The sequence below is a fragment of the Phalacrocorax aristotelis genome, chromosome 3 (genome assembly GCF_949628215.1).
Source record: "Phalacrocorax aristotelis chromosome 3, bGulAri2.1, whole genome shotgun sequence".
NCBI lineage: Eukaryota > Metazoa > Chordata > Aves > Suliformes > Phalacrocoracidae > Phalacrocorax > Phalacrocorax aristotelis.
Window position 1 is genome coordinate 37,058,131 of NC_134278.1, and position 17,668 is coordinate 37,075,798.

A 17,668-nucleotide genomic window follows, 5' to 3' on the forward strand; every position below is an offset into this window, starting at 1 on the left:
CACTGCTTAATAAAAAGAGATGATATTGCCTGTTCATAGTTGTATTTATGGCTAATATTCTTTCATGACTACAAATAAATTTTTAAAAAACCAACATTGAACTGCCTGTTTGAGACAAGATAAACAGGATGCATGTGGAAGCTGCAGTCTCTTTATAGAATGCAAAATTAAGTGGGGGACATGTTTTCCTCTGAAACTTCTCACAATGGGTATATATTTTGATGGTGTATCTTGCATTGTCTTCTGGTGTGCTGAAATGTATTAAAACCAAAATATTTTGATGCTAAAGCAATCTATCCTGTGAGAATACAGATGCTTTCCCAAAGCAATGTGTGAATAGCCACGACCCAAGTTTTTTGGAACATGGTACCTCTGATTATATGGATACTCTTTTTAAGATTCCTTTTGGTTGCATCGCACTCTGGAAACCTCGGAGGCAGCAAGGTACAAGGCTGAGTTTCACAAAGAGGATTGAAGTAACCACCTCTGTAGTTTGTCAAGTGAGGATGTATTTTTCTCCAGGTGACTCTTGGCAGGAGCTCAGATCCTCTGCATAGGCTAGTGAGGAGGGGAAAACTGACACTGCTCTTTGTGTCATGTTGTCTTTGCTCAGCGTTTCATCTGGTCGAAAACGCTGGAAATTTTTGTAGCTCAGAGTAACCACAGATGAGAGCTGCAGGCAGGATTGTGAGGCTGACGCACTTCTGCGGCACAGATCCAGTTGTAGAAGATGACAAAGGTCCTGTGGTTTTCTTGGGGAATAATCAGCTGGCTTCTGTTGTGGCAGATGCTCTGAGCATCCGTCTTAAACAATAAGACATAATTTAATAGGACTTTTAAAGTAACTAATGGTCTTGTTTCAGTTTACAGACTTAAATCATTTGGGGGAGGAGAAGATGCTACTTTTTTGGCTAAAAATTTTCAGGGCATTTTGTTTAAATTTATGCAGCTGGCACATCCACAGCTGATAACTCATGCAGATGTCATGTGGAAAATTGCAAGGCTTATGGCTAAAAAAAGCACCCCACAATTTATTTCACTTCAACATCTTAATTAGTTTTATAAAAATAAAAAGGAGAGATTAGGAAATGTAGGTTTGTGGGAGAATTCTCATGGTGTGAACAGTAAAATATTAGGGATTTGATTAAATCTGAGTTGCAGTTAAACTTGTGCCCAGTGTACAGACTACCAGAAGACAGCAGATCAAAATGGGTACATGTAGATGCGTGGGTACTGGTACATGGCCTGGGCCTGAGCAATGGAGCTCTCTGGTACTGTGAAACTGTTGGAAGAATGGTTGCTGGCAGAGACAGCTTTGGCCAAGGCTTACTTACAGTCTCACAAACAGTTTGTGGCCATGATTTAGATGTTACAGCCTGCCAGGGATCTTTCCCAATGTATAGTCTGCACATAGCCACTCTGAGAGGGTGCAGGTTTAACAGATGTCATGGTTTAACTCCACCCAGCAACTAAGCACCAGGCAGCCACTCGCTCACTCCCCTCTTGGTGGTATAGGGCAGAGAACCAGAAGAGTAAAAGTGAGAAAACTCATGGATTGAGATAAAGACAGTTTAATAGGTAAAGCAAGAGCCGCATGCACAAGCAAAGCAAACCACGGAATTCATTCACTACTTCCCATGGGCAGGCAGGTGTTCAGCCATCTCCAGGAAAGCAGAGCTCCATCATACATAATGGTTACTTGGGAAGACAAACTCCACCACTCCAAATGTCCCCCCTTCCTTCTTCCCCCAGCTTTATGTGCTGAGCATGACGTCATATGGTGTGGGATATCCCTTTGGTCAGTTGGGATCGGCTGTGCCCCCTCCCAGCTTCTTGTGCACCCCCAGCCTCCTGGCTGGTGGGGTGGGGTGAGAAGCAGAAAAGGCCTTGACTCTGTGTAAGCGCTGCTCAGCAATAACGAAAATGTGTCTGTATTATCAACACTGTTTTCAGCACAAATCCTGAACACAGCCCCACACTAGCTACTGTGAAGAAAAATAACTCTATCTCAGCCAAAACTAGCACATTCGGCCTAGGGCCAGAGGACTGGCCCAAGCATTATGTAGCTTTCTAGTTGCTCAGACCAGCACAGGAGGGAATTCATGTTGGATTTAGTAGTACTCCACTACAAGGAAATCACCTTTCCCACGCATCATTTTAGACACCTCTTTTATGTTTGAACAAATACTTCATATTTGTGGTAAGAAAATCTCAGTCTCTGTCTCTTTGGGGCCTCTTTTGCAGCTTTTTTTTGGTGAAAGACAGGATAAAATATTTTTGTCTCTCACTTCTACATTGACAACAGAATTTGTCTTTGCAGCTTTTAGGGACACAGCGAAAAGCATATTGTCTTTGGTACCAGCAGTGATGATGATGCAGTAATTTTGCTGTTGTTGCTAATGCATTATTTGCACAAAACTTTAGGAGCCACCTTCTGTATGCAAAAGTGATCCTTTCACATATGCCTACCCCCCCCCCCCCCCCCCGCATATGTAAGAAAAGGAAAAATAATAAGACACAGAGACACAAACTCATTATGCAGCCCACTTCTTAAGACATTTAAGGGCTTTGTCTTTGCAGTTTCTTGGGATGGCTACCCTCTTATTTCAAGGAAGCAATGATTCCATCAGCATTACCTCCAAAAGTTATATATTTTTGTGGTGCGTCTAGGTAGACAGAATGGGTTGTGTGACAAGAACAACTAGCACATACATTTTAAAAATCCTCTGATTTCCAAATAGTATCTAGGTCATATGATACCCACAGGCATGATTCATCTACCTGGGCTTTATGCCAGTCAGCAACTCTGTGGATCTCACACTCCAGGAATAATGTAAAATTATTAAAGCTGTATTTTTTTTCTTCAGGTGACCCTGTTGATGATTATTATAAAAAACACAGCATATAATTTATAGTTCCTTTCTGAAAGAATTAATTTCTTAAGTAGATGCAAAAAGTACAGTACAGACTGAAGAGAATGCAGAGCAGACCTAGCTGACTGAGCCCATGTAGCTTTCATTGGTCCTACAGACTTATATTTCAAAGGTTGCTCTCTTGAAGTAAAGTCCTATTTGAGGCAGAAGTAGTGTTCACCTGAGCCTATCTACTTGAAGCTCAGGTAGCTGCTAAGGGTTGATCTTAGCTACAATGAGCAAAAAACTGCCAGTGTTTTGCCTCTGTTAGGCTTTTGTATAAAGACGATAATCTTCCTGAGGGGCAGAAACCCCATATATTTAGGACAACCCTCATTCACTTTTTTTGCAATGAAGTTAATTTTCAAAAGATGAGATCATGGTTATTTTTAGGCATGTGTATTATGCAGACAGACACTCTTACTTAAAGATTCAACAAGCCTTGTTCAGGGAACCATCAAGCTGCATTTTTAAAAGATGTGTAGGTGTCTAGGAAAACAAAGATGTGTGTAGCTGGGGTGGGTTTTTTTGAGACGTACCAACATGTTTATCTCAATGAACACTTACGGGAATAGATACTTCTGGGGCTTGCCAGGTTGCTTGCCGTGCATTTCTAGGTGCCTGTATACTTCAAAAATGTAGGCCCTAATGATTTTGAAAACAAGTTACCACTTTTAACTCCTACTTCTGAAGAGCCTCATACAGATCATTTATTTTAAAGCATCTTTAAAAGGCTGGAATTCCCAGAGTTGAATTAAAGAGACAGCCTCTAGAAATGAGGTGAGGAAGTATAACCTTTGCCAACTTGTAGAGAAACAATGGTGTTTAACTTTTATGAACTTAAAACTGAAAAAAAAAGTTTTTCCTTTGTCCTCCTGAGTTTGTGACTTCCCATCCTATGAAAGTGGGATGGGAGAGGAGGAACGTTCTCAGGTTTGTAAGCATGTCTGTGTTATGATGGACTTGCTCTGAGTATTGGTTTTTATTTTCTTTCTTTCTTTCCTTCGTCTAGATAAAGAAGAGACAACAAGATGTGGTGAGGTTTCTGGAAGCCAATCGCATAGAGTTTGAAGAAGTGGATATCACAATGTCAGAGGAGAAAAGACAATGGATGTATAAAAATATTCCTGAGGATAGGCAGCCCGCGCAAGGCAATCCACTGCCACCACAGATATTCAGCGATGATCGGTACTGTGGAGTAAGTAGCTGTTATGGTTGTCAACAGATAATATATTAGTATACCCTGCTGGCCATTTAAAAAGCTAGGAGTTGCTGTTGAGCTTTCTCTAGTAGTATCTGAATTAATGGTGACAGTTTGGGGTGCAAGGAGCAGGTGATGATCATACAGTGAAAATTCAGATAATTAGTCTGTAAATCATAAAGTTGTCTTCAGCTGGTGGATTCCCTCCACAAATGTAAGAATTTGTAATGTCACATGCTTCGTGTACAACTTGTTGATGGTAAAGTCCCTTGTGAAACCCCACTATACGCTGGGGATTTATGGTTTTCTTGCTACTTGGGTCTAGTCCAAGCATAAAAATTCAGGAGGAGATCTTTGGCACAGTAAATGAGAACATAGACTAGACTGAGTTACATTGTCATTGTAATTAAGCTCCTTCTCTGCTGCTGCCATAGTGTAAATTTCATTTATGCTCAGAGAGTCTTTATGCAATTGGAGCCTCTAGGACAAATGAAAACTATTTGCTGTTTCAATTGTAGAACAGTTTTATTTTTTTTTCTAAAGCAAAGCAGCTTGAGACTTGTTTTCCTCTGCTGAAAGACTGCTGAGCATGAGAGCCTGTGAATCTGGCAACAGATTGATGCGTGGACTGGTTTCTCTGATGGTGTAAGCTTCAATAACTTCTCCATCCACTAGTGCAACCTGAAGCAGTAGCTTTTGATATGTTAAGAATGGCACCATATGAATGTTTTACTCTCCTGTGTAGCCAGCATGCTACGCTGCAGCTCTGAGTCTTGGGCACTGTTGTAGTCTGGGAGAATCTTCCCACAACTTTTACTCACCTTTGAAAAAAATGTAAAAAGACCACAGCTGGGCCCTCTTTGCCTTGCTGCATCTTTTCATACTTCAGTCATGTGACTTGCAATTCCTTTAGGAGGCAGGTTTGAGGTACCTTTTAGAATAGCTGATGAGAGAAGGGGGCGTTTGTTGTACCACCCTGGCTGCATCAGGAAGTGATTGGGTAAGGTTTGTCTGTGAATTCAGTAGGAAAACTAAATGGGGGAGAGGGTCCCTGTGGTTATAATAGCTGGACCAGAGTAAATGTGGGTATTGCATGGATTTCTGATTTACAGCGTGGTGGAGATATAGCCAAATTGGTTCTTAGTCCTTGCCAGACTCAATGGTGCTGTAACTAAGCTGCTTCTGGCTGATGGACTGTTAAGATCTGCTGAGAACCTGTCGGCTGCAGTGCAATTGTTACCTTAATGTAGGAAGCATATAAGAAGTTATTTAGGATCCTCTGCAATAGATTGGCTATGATGCAGCAGCTAACTGGCTTCTTGAAGCGAGGTATTTAACATCCCTCCCATATATTTTGTATTGGCCTCACTTGTTTACCTCAGCAGTATAATTCATATCTTCCTACTTCCAGGTAAGAAATGTCAGTTAAAGAAACGTATCTGGGGCATGGAAGGGATTTTGGCACTTAGGGAGCAGCCCCTCACTTACAAATAACAACATTTACATTGTTCTGTGTGATTTTAGTTTGCCTGGGAAATACAATGTTTTAAGCTGTTATTTCTTACCCTTTCAGCTTGTGTTTATAGCATGTTCTAACATAGTCTTGGAAATTGCTGTTTGGAATTAGCAATGAAGGAGATGTCATGCAACATGTGAGATGATCTTGTTAATCTGTCTGCTGAGCTGATAGCTGTTTTGGTTGAGCAGAGTTAATCCTATTACTAGGCCTCACTCTCTGCATGAACATCTTTAAAAGGCAAGCATGCTTTGAAATAAACTGTTTTCTAGGATGAAGGAAGAAGTATGTGCAGGATCTCCAACATTCATGAGTTAGACTACTGCGTTAGCTAATGAAATCTTAGGTAACAGAGTAGAGGCAAAACTTGAGGCAGGAGGCAAAGGAGATCAGTGCTGGAAAGGGGGTTAAAATATCACAATTAGATGAAGTCAGCAGACATTGCACAACTTGTCTTTTTAATTTCCACAATGAGTTTTTTTCAAATGTTTATCTTGACATAGATAATTAAAACCCCCCACTATTAAATAACTTAAACTGAAAAAATACCCACTGAGGTTTCTGTTAGTTGAATTAGTGAAAATCGTGGCGTATCACTCCTGATTTGTATCCAGGCAATTTCTAATTCAATTTACTCTATTAACAAAGACTGACACTTTTTCTGCCTGCCTGTTCTACAGTCTCACCAGGAAACTGCCTGTCTAATCATTCTGGATTATACATTGTTACTGAAAATACAGGCTTGCTTACAATACAAACTGGTCAGATCCATTGCTGTTCCTTTAAATGTGTGAGGGCTAGACAAGGCAAAGCAAAATAGGTACTGTTTTTATTTTGTTCATGTTATTTCAATAGAGGTTCACAAGGATATGGTGTGCAAGCCATGACTCCATGTCATGTTCATAGCCATACTGTTTTTTCTGTGTTAGTGAAAGCATTAATTTTTTTTTTTCTCTCCCCATTTTCGCTTTAGTAGAAAAGCTCAGCAGTAGTATCTTAGAATAGATTTTCTGGCTAGGACATTACCATTTGAAATAATCATTTTTCAGAATGTAACTGCAGCACAGAGAAAGTTTGTCTTCAGCATTTTCAGTAAGTATCCGAAATGGGCTGGTGTCAGCATTGGAACACGTGATACCTGGTGTAAGGTGGGAGAAAGGTACAAAAAGGTGACCAATGCTTACTGCTTCACCAAACAAATTGTCTTGTACCACAGAGGGAGGGATCCTTCTGGTATGAACAAACTCCATGTTTTGAAGTGTGAGCAAAACCTTGAAGTTTTTCTGAGTCGATGTAACCACAAATATGATCGTTAATCTATCTTGTCCTTTTCTCAGTCTTCTGAGGTGCACTTGCCAATTTTTCACTAACAAGTTCTGCTAATGGATTTTGAGATAAAGTACTCAGCAAGAACCATTTTTATTTCCTGTGAACAAGATAAGAGCTGTGAGCACACAAGAACACAAAACATTTTACAGATAATTCATTGTTTTGTCATAGCACTGACACTATGATAATTTATGTATTTTTATGACTTTACGATCTGTTGTTTCATCTTAGTGACATTGCTATAACACTGTAAGTGTGTGAGAAGAGAGTCTACATTTCAGACAAATCAGACACATGAACCTGCTCTTCTAATTTACAGTAGTGTAAATCTGAAATTACTACAGTTGCCTTGCTGTAGTTAGTGCTACGTAAGAGTCAGGAAATGTTAGCATCTAGTGCAGGACTTCCCCCTTGGAAGATGCACCTTGCGTAAAAGTAAAGTGGAGATACTTTGGTAAAAGATTAAAAAAAGAAAAAAAGGACAAGTAGAGCCTTAATAGGAGCTGGTGGGTTGGGTTGGGTTGTTGGGCATTGAAACCAGTCGTGTCTTGCCCCGTTCTTTACAAGACTTATCCTCAGTTTGAGTTGCTCCTGCTGTAGTACTTTGACATACAGCTATGGCATACAACTCAAATAATGAATTATTTTCCCCCAAGGTTAAGTCTCCTTGTGGTACACACCAGGTTCTCCCATCCTCCTGCATTACTTGCCAAGTGGACCCTGCCACGTGAGCGAAAGGAACCCCATGAAAGGGTTTGCCTTTTCCTGAGGGAGGAGCAGCCCACGCTGTCTTTCCCAGCCACTGTTCTCCACAGCAGAGAAGCCTTACCCGCTTGACTTGTTTGACCATGATGCATGTTTCGCATTCACAGATAACCTGTTCAATGGCTTTGATGGTCAGGTCACGAGCCCATCTGTACATGCCGTCTCTTCCTAGGTGTCCTGATGTGTCATGGGCCCACTGAGCTATGAATAGCTCACCCTTATGTTCCCAGTCCAGGTCCACCTTAGCCGTTTCAGTTCTGGCAGCCTGGTCTACCTGCTCCTTGTTTCTGTGTTCTTCAGTGGCATGGCTGTTGGGCTTGTGAGTATCTATGTAACATACTTTCACAACCAGGTTCTCTACCCGGGCAGCAATGTCTTGCCACAGTGCAGCAGTCCAAGTGAGCTTACCTCTGTGCTGCCAGTTAGTCAGTCAGTCTGTTGCTGTAGCCACCCTCACAGGGCATTTGCTGCCATCCGTGAGTCAGTGCAGAGATAGTGTACTGGCCAGTTTTCTCTTTTGGCAATGTCTAGGGGCAGCTGGATGGCTTTCACTTCTGCAGGTTGACTTGATTCGCCTTTGCCTGTGACAGTTTCTATGCCTCGTCTTGTGGGGCTCCACACAGCAGCTTTCCACTTCTGATGTTTTTCTACAATATGACAAGACCCATCGGTAAAGCATCTTGGGTTTAATTTTCTGGTAATTTGTTAACGCAGTGGGGCCTCTTTGGCATGAATCACCTCCTTGGGTGATGTTTCGAAATGTCTGCCTTCTGGCCAGTCCATGGTCTCTTCCTTCTGCTTCCCTTCAGGAGGAGGTTCTTTCTCCTTTACTAACTGGGTTGACGTATGCTTCCGTTGTTTCTTCTTGACTGCAGGAACAACTGTTGTAGTTGAGAGTTGGGTACATGATTTAGCCAGAGCATCTGTTTTTATGTCCTCAGATCCAAAGACCGTTACAGTGTCAGTTTGTATGTCCTCAGATCCAGAGACCCTCTCGCTCCTTTGAGCGCAGGCGTAGGCCTACCCCAGACCCCAACACAGTGCTGGAAGTTGTGTCTTTATGGTACATGCAAGGCATACTTCCTTCAGGTGGTCTGCCAATTCAATAGGATTCCACGTCTGTTCAGGATTGATGTCCCAGACCAGCAGAGGTGAAATCTTGAAATCTGCTCTAGGCACCTGCCCAAATTCTCCCACACACCTTGCCACTGTGAATTGGTTGTCTCAGAGCATATTCCTCTGTGGCATTCCTAACTGGTTTGTTAACCTTACAAAAATCCAAAATCAGCCTCACTGCACTCACCAATACACCCTTCTGGTTACATAGGGACATTCAAGAAACTGAAGGGCCATTGCAACAAGGGTGGAAAACTCTGTCCTGGAGAAGTGGCAGATGCCATTCTTCATTTCCTCCACAAAGTGGCTCCTGGAGGAGGAGAAAGGTGTAATTGCTAATTGTCTCCACGAGATGGTTCCCAGAGTACTGGGATGGCAGCAGTGCAAGGGCCAAATACCAGATTAGGCTCAAGGCCAATGCTTTTATCATGGCTCTCCCAGGCAAAGTAAAAGTCATAAACAACACAACAAACAGCAAAAGCTGAAAACAGCCAATAACAAGCTCTTAAGTTTGATGTACAGGAAGAAGTGGAGCAGGCAACAGAGCAACTGAGGGAAAAAACAATTCAATATCAAGAACAAGCAAGTCAACAGTGTGACCAGCAACACGAAATAAGAGCCTGCCAAGTAACAGCTATGTGGGTATAACAGCTGTAAGTTCAGTCTAGCACACTCTGATAAAATCTGTCACTATCTTGAACCTTTTTCAGTCCCTGTTCAAAAGCAAAAAAGGACTGTTGTGGGTTGACCCCAGCAACCACACAGCTGCTTGCTCCCCCCCTCCCCTCCCCTAGCAGGATGGTGGAGAAAATAGGAAAAGCAAAAGCGAGCGAACTCATGAATTGAGATAAAGACAGTTTAATAAGTAAAGGAAAGGGGGAAAAAAACCCGCTGATGCAAACGCAGTCACTTATCATCTCCCAAAAGCAGACTGATGCTCAGCCAGTCCCCAAGCAATGGCTACCATGGAAGACAAACACTCCCCAGTTTTTTATCAGCATGACATTATATGGTGTGGAATATCCCTTGGGCCAATTGGGGTGAGTTGTCCCAGCTGTGCTGCCTCCAACCTCTTGCCCACTTCCAGCCTACTCTATGGGGGTATCAGAGGGGAGCGGAGTGAGGAACAGAGAAGGCTTTGAATGCTGTGCAAGCACTGCTTGGCAATAGTCAAAACATTGGTGTGTTATCAAGGCTGTTTTAGTCACTGATCCAAAACACAGTGCCAGTTAACTCCATCCCAGCCAGAGCCAGTAAAAATGGGAAGATGAAGACTGTAGTTCATTTTCTAAGTTTTTACTTACTAAATCCTTTGCTTTTAAGGTTACAGAAAAATTTCTGAATGCTCTACCTCTCATTGTGAATTTATTTTACACAGCCAGATTGGTGATTTTGCATGTGAGTTCAGATTTTTCTGAAGTACTGCTGGTAGGATCCAACATAGCAGTAACTATTCAGTATCCTGCAGGTTAAAAACACTATTTAAAAGAATGAACAAATACTTACTTACTTATTACTTACTGTTACCTTTTTAGCAGAGACCATGGGAAGTCCAGACAGATGGAGAGATCACTGCAGATTGGTGCATTAGGGCCATATTCACCAAGGGACTATAGCATGATGCCAAGCACTGAAATGCCTAAATTTTGGGCATGTGGCTTCTGGACTGGAATTGCAGCCCCCAGCTAGGGCTCTAGCTTCTTGTCATAGTAGGTGAGGAGCCATAGGTACATGCATCCCGACAGGATCTGCAGTAGACAGAATGCTGGACATGGAGAGCTCTTAAAGCAGCAAGCAAGATATGCTAGAGAAGTCATGTCTGAAATTAGGCCTGTGTCTCACGCCTCCCTCTTCTGCTTTCTCTGAATTCTCCCCAGCTGAGTACAGCTGAGAACTCTTCTTAGACTAGAAGTGCCTCCTGGATCTTTCACAAGATTGGAAACCTCCACCTCCTGGTGCAAGTGCACTCTAATTTTAACCTTACAAAGCTGCAAGTTAGCACTTCGAAACAGTGACAGTTTTATATGCAGAAATCTGCCACTGATACGAGATTGCCTGAAATTTAGGCAAACTGAAATTAAAAGGAAATCTGTTTCCAGGTGGGAGTTTGAGCTGGAGAGAAAATATTTGCATAGCAGGCTAACTTTTTTTTTTTCTTAGAAGCTGCTCGTTTAGTTTAGAGTGTTAGGATAAGTCATGATAGAGTGCCTAGTGTGCACGGCAAGTAGAGGCAGAGATATGTGATGTTTATTGTCCTTCCCTGAAATGTAATATATGGGTATCAACTCCATGAAAACAGTGAAGGCCTATAGACAAGAAAGAAATAAAGCAGGCTGCTGAAAGAGGTGCAGTGTTCTTGGGAACTATTGAGTGCACAGGCAATTACTATGCCACTGATTTCTTTGCACTGTTAAGTATCAGTCTCTTCTGTTTTTCTTAAAGATCCTAGAAAGATTCATATACATTTCTCTTTCTTCCCTTTTTATGTGTGTCAAATGACAAATCAGTAACTACTCACTGATAAGAGAAAGAAGAGGAAAGAGAGGATTTAAGAAAACTGGCTAGAGGCCACCTCAGAGTTTCTGTCCTGGTCAGTTTGTCATTATTCTTGTGCCTACACATACAGAGAGCTTGAACTCTCTCTCTAGATCCTCAAGCGATGTGGCGGAATTCACCTTAGCACGCCTGCTGTAGTGTGTTTACTTCAGGAGCTAGGGCAGCTGTGAGGCTAATTTAGTATTCAGCAAGTCTACACTCAGTTCCCTGCAGCCTTGGAGCTGTGTTATCCGGGTCTGTCTTTAGAAGAGGGATAATCTCGCTAGATAAAAGTTAATGTGAATTGTTCAGAGGTCATCTAACAACTGTTAATGATTGATGATGCTCAAACTTTCTTGATTAACTTTTTGCCATCAGAAGTAGGTTTTCTTTATGGCCAGTTTATGCTGTTAGTTTGAAATTGTTCTTAATTACCTTTTACAGTTGCATTGGAGTAGTTTGTGGCTCACAGGTGTCCACAGACCCTAGGCTGAATGTGAGTGACCTGGGACCAGTGAGACAGCACTGTTTCTCTTCCTGATTAAGCCCTTTTTGCAAGCAAGGCATAAAGAAGGCAAAGGTGGTGTTGGAAAGCAAACCCTGCCCATGTGTCTTCTGCTTGTTGGCAAGATACTGTTCAGACCATCCACAAAGTCAGTATGGTTGTAACTTACAGGCTATGCCTATGCTTTTGCTGTCCACTTCTCCACTGCTTTTCTGCATCCTGAGGCAAAAAGATCTCTAGTTCTGTGTGGCGTGTACTTAACGAAAGGAAGTGTGGCACTGGAGGCAAAGTGTAGAGTAGCCTGCCCAGTGTTAGAGCTTAAAAACCAGACACTCCACAATTCAGTAAAAATAAAATCATCCAAGAATTTTACCTTTCCCAGAGCAGTTAGAGCTGATATCAGTAATGTCTTAGTGCTGCTGTTTACCATGTAGTGGAGAGAATACATTCCTGTTGAGCACCACAGTTTTTATTTGTACTGTTGGCTCTCTGCTTTCTGAGCTTCATGAATAGCTGTTTCAAGGTGAAGTAGCAGGTATTTTCTTGTAAACCATCCCACCACATAAAGATGATAGCTGTCAAAGATGATTTGATACATCTCTGGAGATAACTTACTCTGATTTCAGACACTGTATCCTACATATAATGATATAGGGTGTTTATGTATTTTAAAACATTTAAAAGTGACCAGTATAAAATTACAATTGTTGCCTTTACAGGAGATAGTAGAAAATACCACGATTTTTTTTTCTTTTGGATTTTTATATTATCTACATTGATGTTCTGCAGAACTTATGGGTAATCAGTAAGTGTGACAGAAGCTACTAACAATTTTGTTTAGGATCCCAATTCTCCTTTGCATGAAATGGAAACTTCCTATTGTGCCATAGGTTTCTGGGGAGAAAAGGTTTAGTCCTGAAGGCATCAAGTCTTTTATAAAGAGTCTGGTCTACTAAAATATGCTGAGGAAATGATAAGAAAGCTACTAGGTGGCAGCAATACTTTGAGGGCACATAGTATTGGATGCAGGATGAAATAATAAATTTAGTGCACCACTGTTTCACTTGTAATTGTGCTAATATGATCATGTTCTAAGACACTTTTTGAAGATATAGCAAAATTATAATCGATTCATAAGTAAAAATGCTGTTAATACATTGCAGTGCCATTACAGTTAGCGTGGCTGGCTTTCTTTAGTAGATGCACATTTTTGTCCTTCTCTGAAGGAACCACAGAAAACAAAGGAAAGGTTGAAAGATATTTCTGCCAGTGTCCACTTCCTAAAATAAACAAATGGAAGGGGGAAATCCAGATTTCATTTAATGCTCTGAGGTGTCACCCGATATGGATATGAGTAAAATGTTCTAAAAGGAAAAAGAATCAACATGGTGTCACGTCCCTTGTAAAGTTACAGCTACCTTAAAACACGTCCAAGTTAAAACATGTCCATGCAGAGCTTCAGTGCAGCATGGTCAATTTATGTCCCTTAGCCATGATTTCATGTAAAAGGATGACTACCACAGTTAACTCCCTGATGTTTCAGTCCCTTCCTCTCTGACTCCTGTCATGGTCTGATTTGATAAAATTCTTATGCAAACAACTTGTAAAGTAGTATAATGAGCTGGAAGGTGCACAAAATGGGGAGGTGGCACCTGCTATCATCCATTGTACTTACTGATTCTGCTACTTACTCCCCCTGAATATTCCCCTGCCCCAGGTGGGCCCTATGCCAGTTTGAGGTTGTCAGTGCTTGGAGGGGGGAAGCCCTGCTGTACTTTGACTCCCTGTCTTAGAGGTGAGGGATATCGGTGCTTACAGAGTTGATGTCTGTGTACCCTGTCATGGCAGCTGAATGAACGGCAAACATCACATCAGCCTGACTTTGTCATGTACTGTTCAAACAATAGAGCTGTAGCTGACATCTGCCTCCCGTTTATTAAAGCCTTTGTTTTTGGAAGCCTAAAACAAGAGATTATTGAAATAAACATCTGGCCCCTAGAAGAGGAGTAACAGGTTGCTTTGCAGAGTCAGTTGTATAAGCTCTTTAAAAATCCTGTGCAGAGATCTTATCAGAAGGTTAGCTAATTGAAAACTGTCATGTTTAGGCTGCACTGTGTTGTACAGACAAGATCATCTTATTTTTGTGTGCTTATATAATATTAAAAAAGACTCACACATGCACACACACTTGTTCTGCAAGGAGAGCTGTGCTGAGTAAGAGCTTTCCATTGTAATCCTAATCAGATCAGTAAATGAATGTCATCTGTCCTAGAGAACTAGGCTGCCCTTTTCAGGAAGGATGCTAACAGCTCATTCTCAATGGCACACGGTATTAACTCACTCAGTAGCAGAGTGCTGATTCAATGCATTTAAGTTATGAGTTCCCCATTACTACTTATAAGAGCAATTACCTTGCCCCTTTTATAAGAATCAAGAGATCATAATCATATATTAAAAAATCCTTGCCAAAGTGAAACAAATCCAAACAGCATGCCGAAAGACTTACATTTAAGTACTATCCAGTAATTAGTGCATATTAAAAAAATCTGTATAAAAAGCAGCGCAAGCTACATTTTGGCGGGTTCTTTGTTCTTCTTGGTGCAGTAAGCAATAAGGATTTGTCTGAGATCTGTAACAAGCTCGCTCTTTCTCTTGGTGCAGACTAAAAGCAACTTTTAGTTGCTCATATTGATGTGAGAAACTATTTACTGCACACCAAAGTTAAAGCCAGCTTGCTCTTTTAAAGGAACTTACTGGGAGGAACTTTATTCACAGTTACTGTCTTTGAAACTTCATTAGATATAATGTTATCCTAATCTCATTTGCAGTAATGAGTAGACAGTGTTTGTATAATTGCTAATTGTAAATGCAATCTACTTTGTGTTAATGTTTTACTTCGACCCAATGTGATCATGCTTGTGTTGCGTTCCTTGAAGCACAAATAATTATTTATGCTGAACTGCAGTACTGCCAATTTTAACTTTGGTGTGCAGTAAATAGTTTCTCCCAGCAGTGACAGTGTTGATTTTAAAAAGCCTCAGCATACCTGCTTAACAAAATGCTGAGCCAAATTAATTATGGCAGTGTCTGTAATCACATCAATGCAGTGATCTGGTTTCCTAGCACCAGGAATACAACACACTTAAGGCACCCACATCACAGCTGGGATACAGCTATTGCCGTAGCCAAGTTGAGCTTTGTGAACTTGGCAGTTGCTGTTGAGAGAAGGAGAAGCTCCCCTGGAAGTGGAATTTCTGAGGAGGAGAGAATTCGCAAAGACCAACAGTTTTCCTACTGGAGTAAGTTGGCATAAAACCTACAGAAGGATGTAAGGCATAATGTCGTAATTAGGAGTTAAATCTGGATCTCCTGCATGCTTGTCCACTGTCTCAAAGACTTAAGTTGCTCTTACTTCACTGTAGCATTTGGGCAGTGGATGGCTCTTGGGATTTCTGCATAATCTGGGCATTAAGAGAGTTCTGCCTTTGATTAATCTGGTTTTAAAGAGGTGCAAAGCAACTACAGCACCTTTTGCTTTCAGGGTAAACTGCAAGGACTTAGATGTTGAAAACAAAACTATCTTAGTGTGAGGTTTGTTTTTTTGGTTTGTTTTTTTTTTTCCTTTTACTAGCATGCTAAGTAGACAGTATTACTTCGCTGACTATTTTAAAACTTTGTGTAAGATACAACTTAAGATAACACACGTAGCCTTAACTGTGTGAGACTGAAGGTTCCACTTTTGACCTTGAAAGCAAAAGTTTCAGTTTTGAAACTGAAGTCCAGTTTTGTCCCAACAGTGGCCATAAGCATATGCCTAGGAAAGATAACAAGCAAGTCAAACATATAAAGTACTTCTGTTGAGTATTCTCCCTGTGTCTAGCTATTTCTGTGAAACAGATATAACTTTAATGTATTTTGTAATTCTTACTATGTTTCTCTTTCATGAGCTTCGGCCTCTTGGTGAAGCCCTGTAACCATTTAGCATCCTTAGTGTGCTTTGGCAAGGTGCACCATGGGTCCACTGAGCTCTGCATCTAGTACCAAATGATCCTGCCACCACAGTGAGCTTCACAGCCTTCCTCCCATTATCACCTGGGGCAACTTTGCTCCTGAAGGCCTTTGCAGCCACAGCCTGCCTCTCTATCCTGGTTTAGAGTCAACTCAGCAGGAGGAGAGAAAGCAAAGCAGCGCTTTATGCCGTGCCAGCAAGATTTTGCTTATCTCTGTAGGTGAGCTGTTGAAACTTCAGTACAGTTACCTTTGCTGATTTTCAGCAAAGCATTCTGGTGTTAAAACAGAGGGGCCGTGTCTTGCTCAGACTACTTGGTGATCAAGCTGCCACTGTCTTTAAAGGTGAGGAGCCAGGCCTAAAGCAGAGAGGGCTGTAATCCCAGTAAGAAACCTTTTCTGACTTGAAATAGCTTTTCACTTGCCTTATTTATACCTCTGTCACTTCTCTATCCCCTCAAACCATCCTGAGATATACTTTTTTTCTTCTAACTAGTATTTGTCATTCTCTGTAACATGTCATACCCTTATCTTTTTGATTTGTCACCTGTATTTTTGTGACTTTTCAACTTTTCCAGAGGAACTGAGTATGTGTGTGTCGCTGATTATTCATTTCCACTGTCACTGTCCCCTTAGTTTTAGTAGCCATAATCAGCTACTAATGTTTCCAGAATTGTATACATTAATAATGTGTAATTAGCATCTCTGGAAAGCACCAAGGATCATAATTTAACGCAATACAGTCAAAATTATATTTGTGCACAGAGTTGCCTTCTGAAGTGGGCAGTGGGTGGCAGTTTGCCATGCTCGTATAGTTTTAGGTTAACAGCTGCTTTCTGAATGCCTCCAGGGCATCAGTGGGAGTCACTTCCTTGCACAGGGGCAAGGCCGCAGTGCTCAGCTGCTCCCAGCAAAGCTGCAGCACCCGCTGGCTTGGTAGAGCTGCTTGGCACAGTAGCAAGGGGATTGAAGTAACTTGGTACCAGCAGTGAAGCCTGGTGCAGAAACCAGGAAGCACTGCCTCGCCAAAACCAGCGGATGGTGGTGTCCTTCCTCTGCGGGAGGCAGAGTGTCCCACACGTTTTTTCCAAGTGGAACACATTGGCTTGCAAGCAAGTTGGGCTCTTGTCTGTGTATGAAGCTTCAGCTTCCACTGAGTTTGGCACCATTTTCATTCTTCAGCCTTTGCATCTACTGCTGGTAGCAGTGGGATGTTCTTTATGTGAGACAAGAATTCTCATGTCCTCGCCGATGAATTTAGTGTCTTTACATGTGGCCCAAATCTACACAAACTTTCTCTCCTTATAAAGGTAAGGTCAAAGGCAGGATGTTTTTGGAACATCTGTGTTGTGGTTTAGCCGGCAGCTCAGCCCCACACCGCCGCTCGCTCACTCCCTCACTTACTCACTGGGGGAAGAGAGTCAGAAGGGTAAAGCTTGAGGGTTGAGATAAGAACAGTTTAGAATAAAGCAATAACAACAGCAACAATAATGCAATGGAAAGGAAAACAATGAAAGAGGTGTGAAACCTAGGGGGGGGTCAGAATGAAAAACCAAAACAAACAGCTCACTGCCCACTGACCTGATACCACCAGTCCCTGAGCCACAATCCAACCCCACCCTCCCCGCGCGCACCAACTGCCCCCATGAATATACTGGTCATGGTGTCCCATGGTATGGAATGAACATCCCAATGGCCAGTTGGGGTCAGCTGACTTGGCTGTGGCCCTGCCCCTCCCGGCCTCTTGCCCACGTGGCAGAGCATGGGAGGCTGGAAAGGTC

The 17,668-nt window shown here is 41.9% G+C and overlaps 1 protein-coding gene across 1 annotated transcript in view; it reads left to right on the forward strand.

Annotated features, from left to right (window-relative positions):
• Window positions 1-17,668, forward strand: part of SH3BGRL2 (SH3 domain binding glutamate rich protein like 2) — a 55,267-nt gene that overhangs the window by 20,220 nt on the left and 17,379 nt on the right. The window contains exon 2 of the mRNA XM_075089727.1: window positions 3,925-4,110. Within this exon, the coding sequence (XP_074945828.1) occupies window positions 3,925-4,110 (186 nt within the window). The remainder of the gene's footprint in view (window positions 1-3,924; window positions 4,111-17,668) is intronic.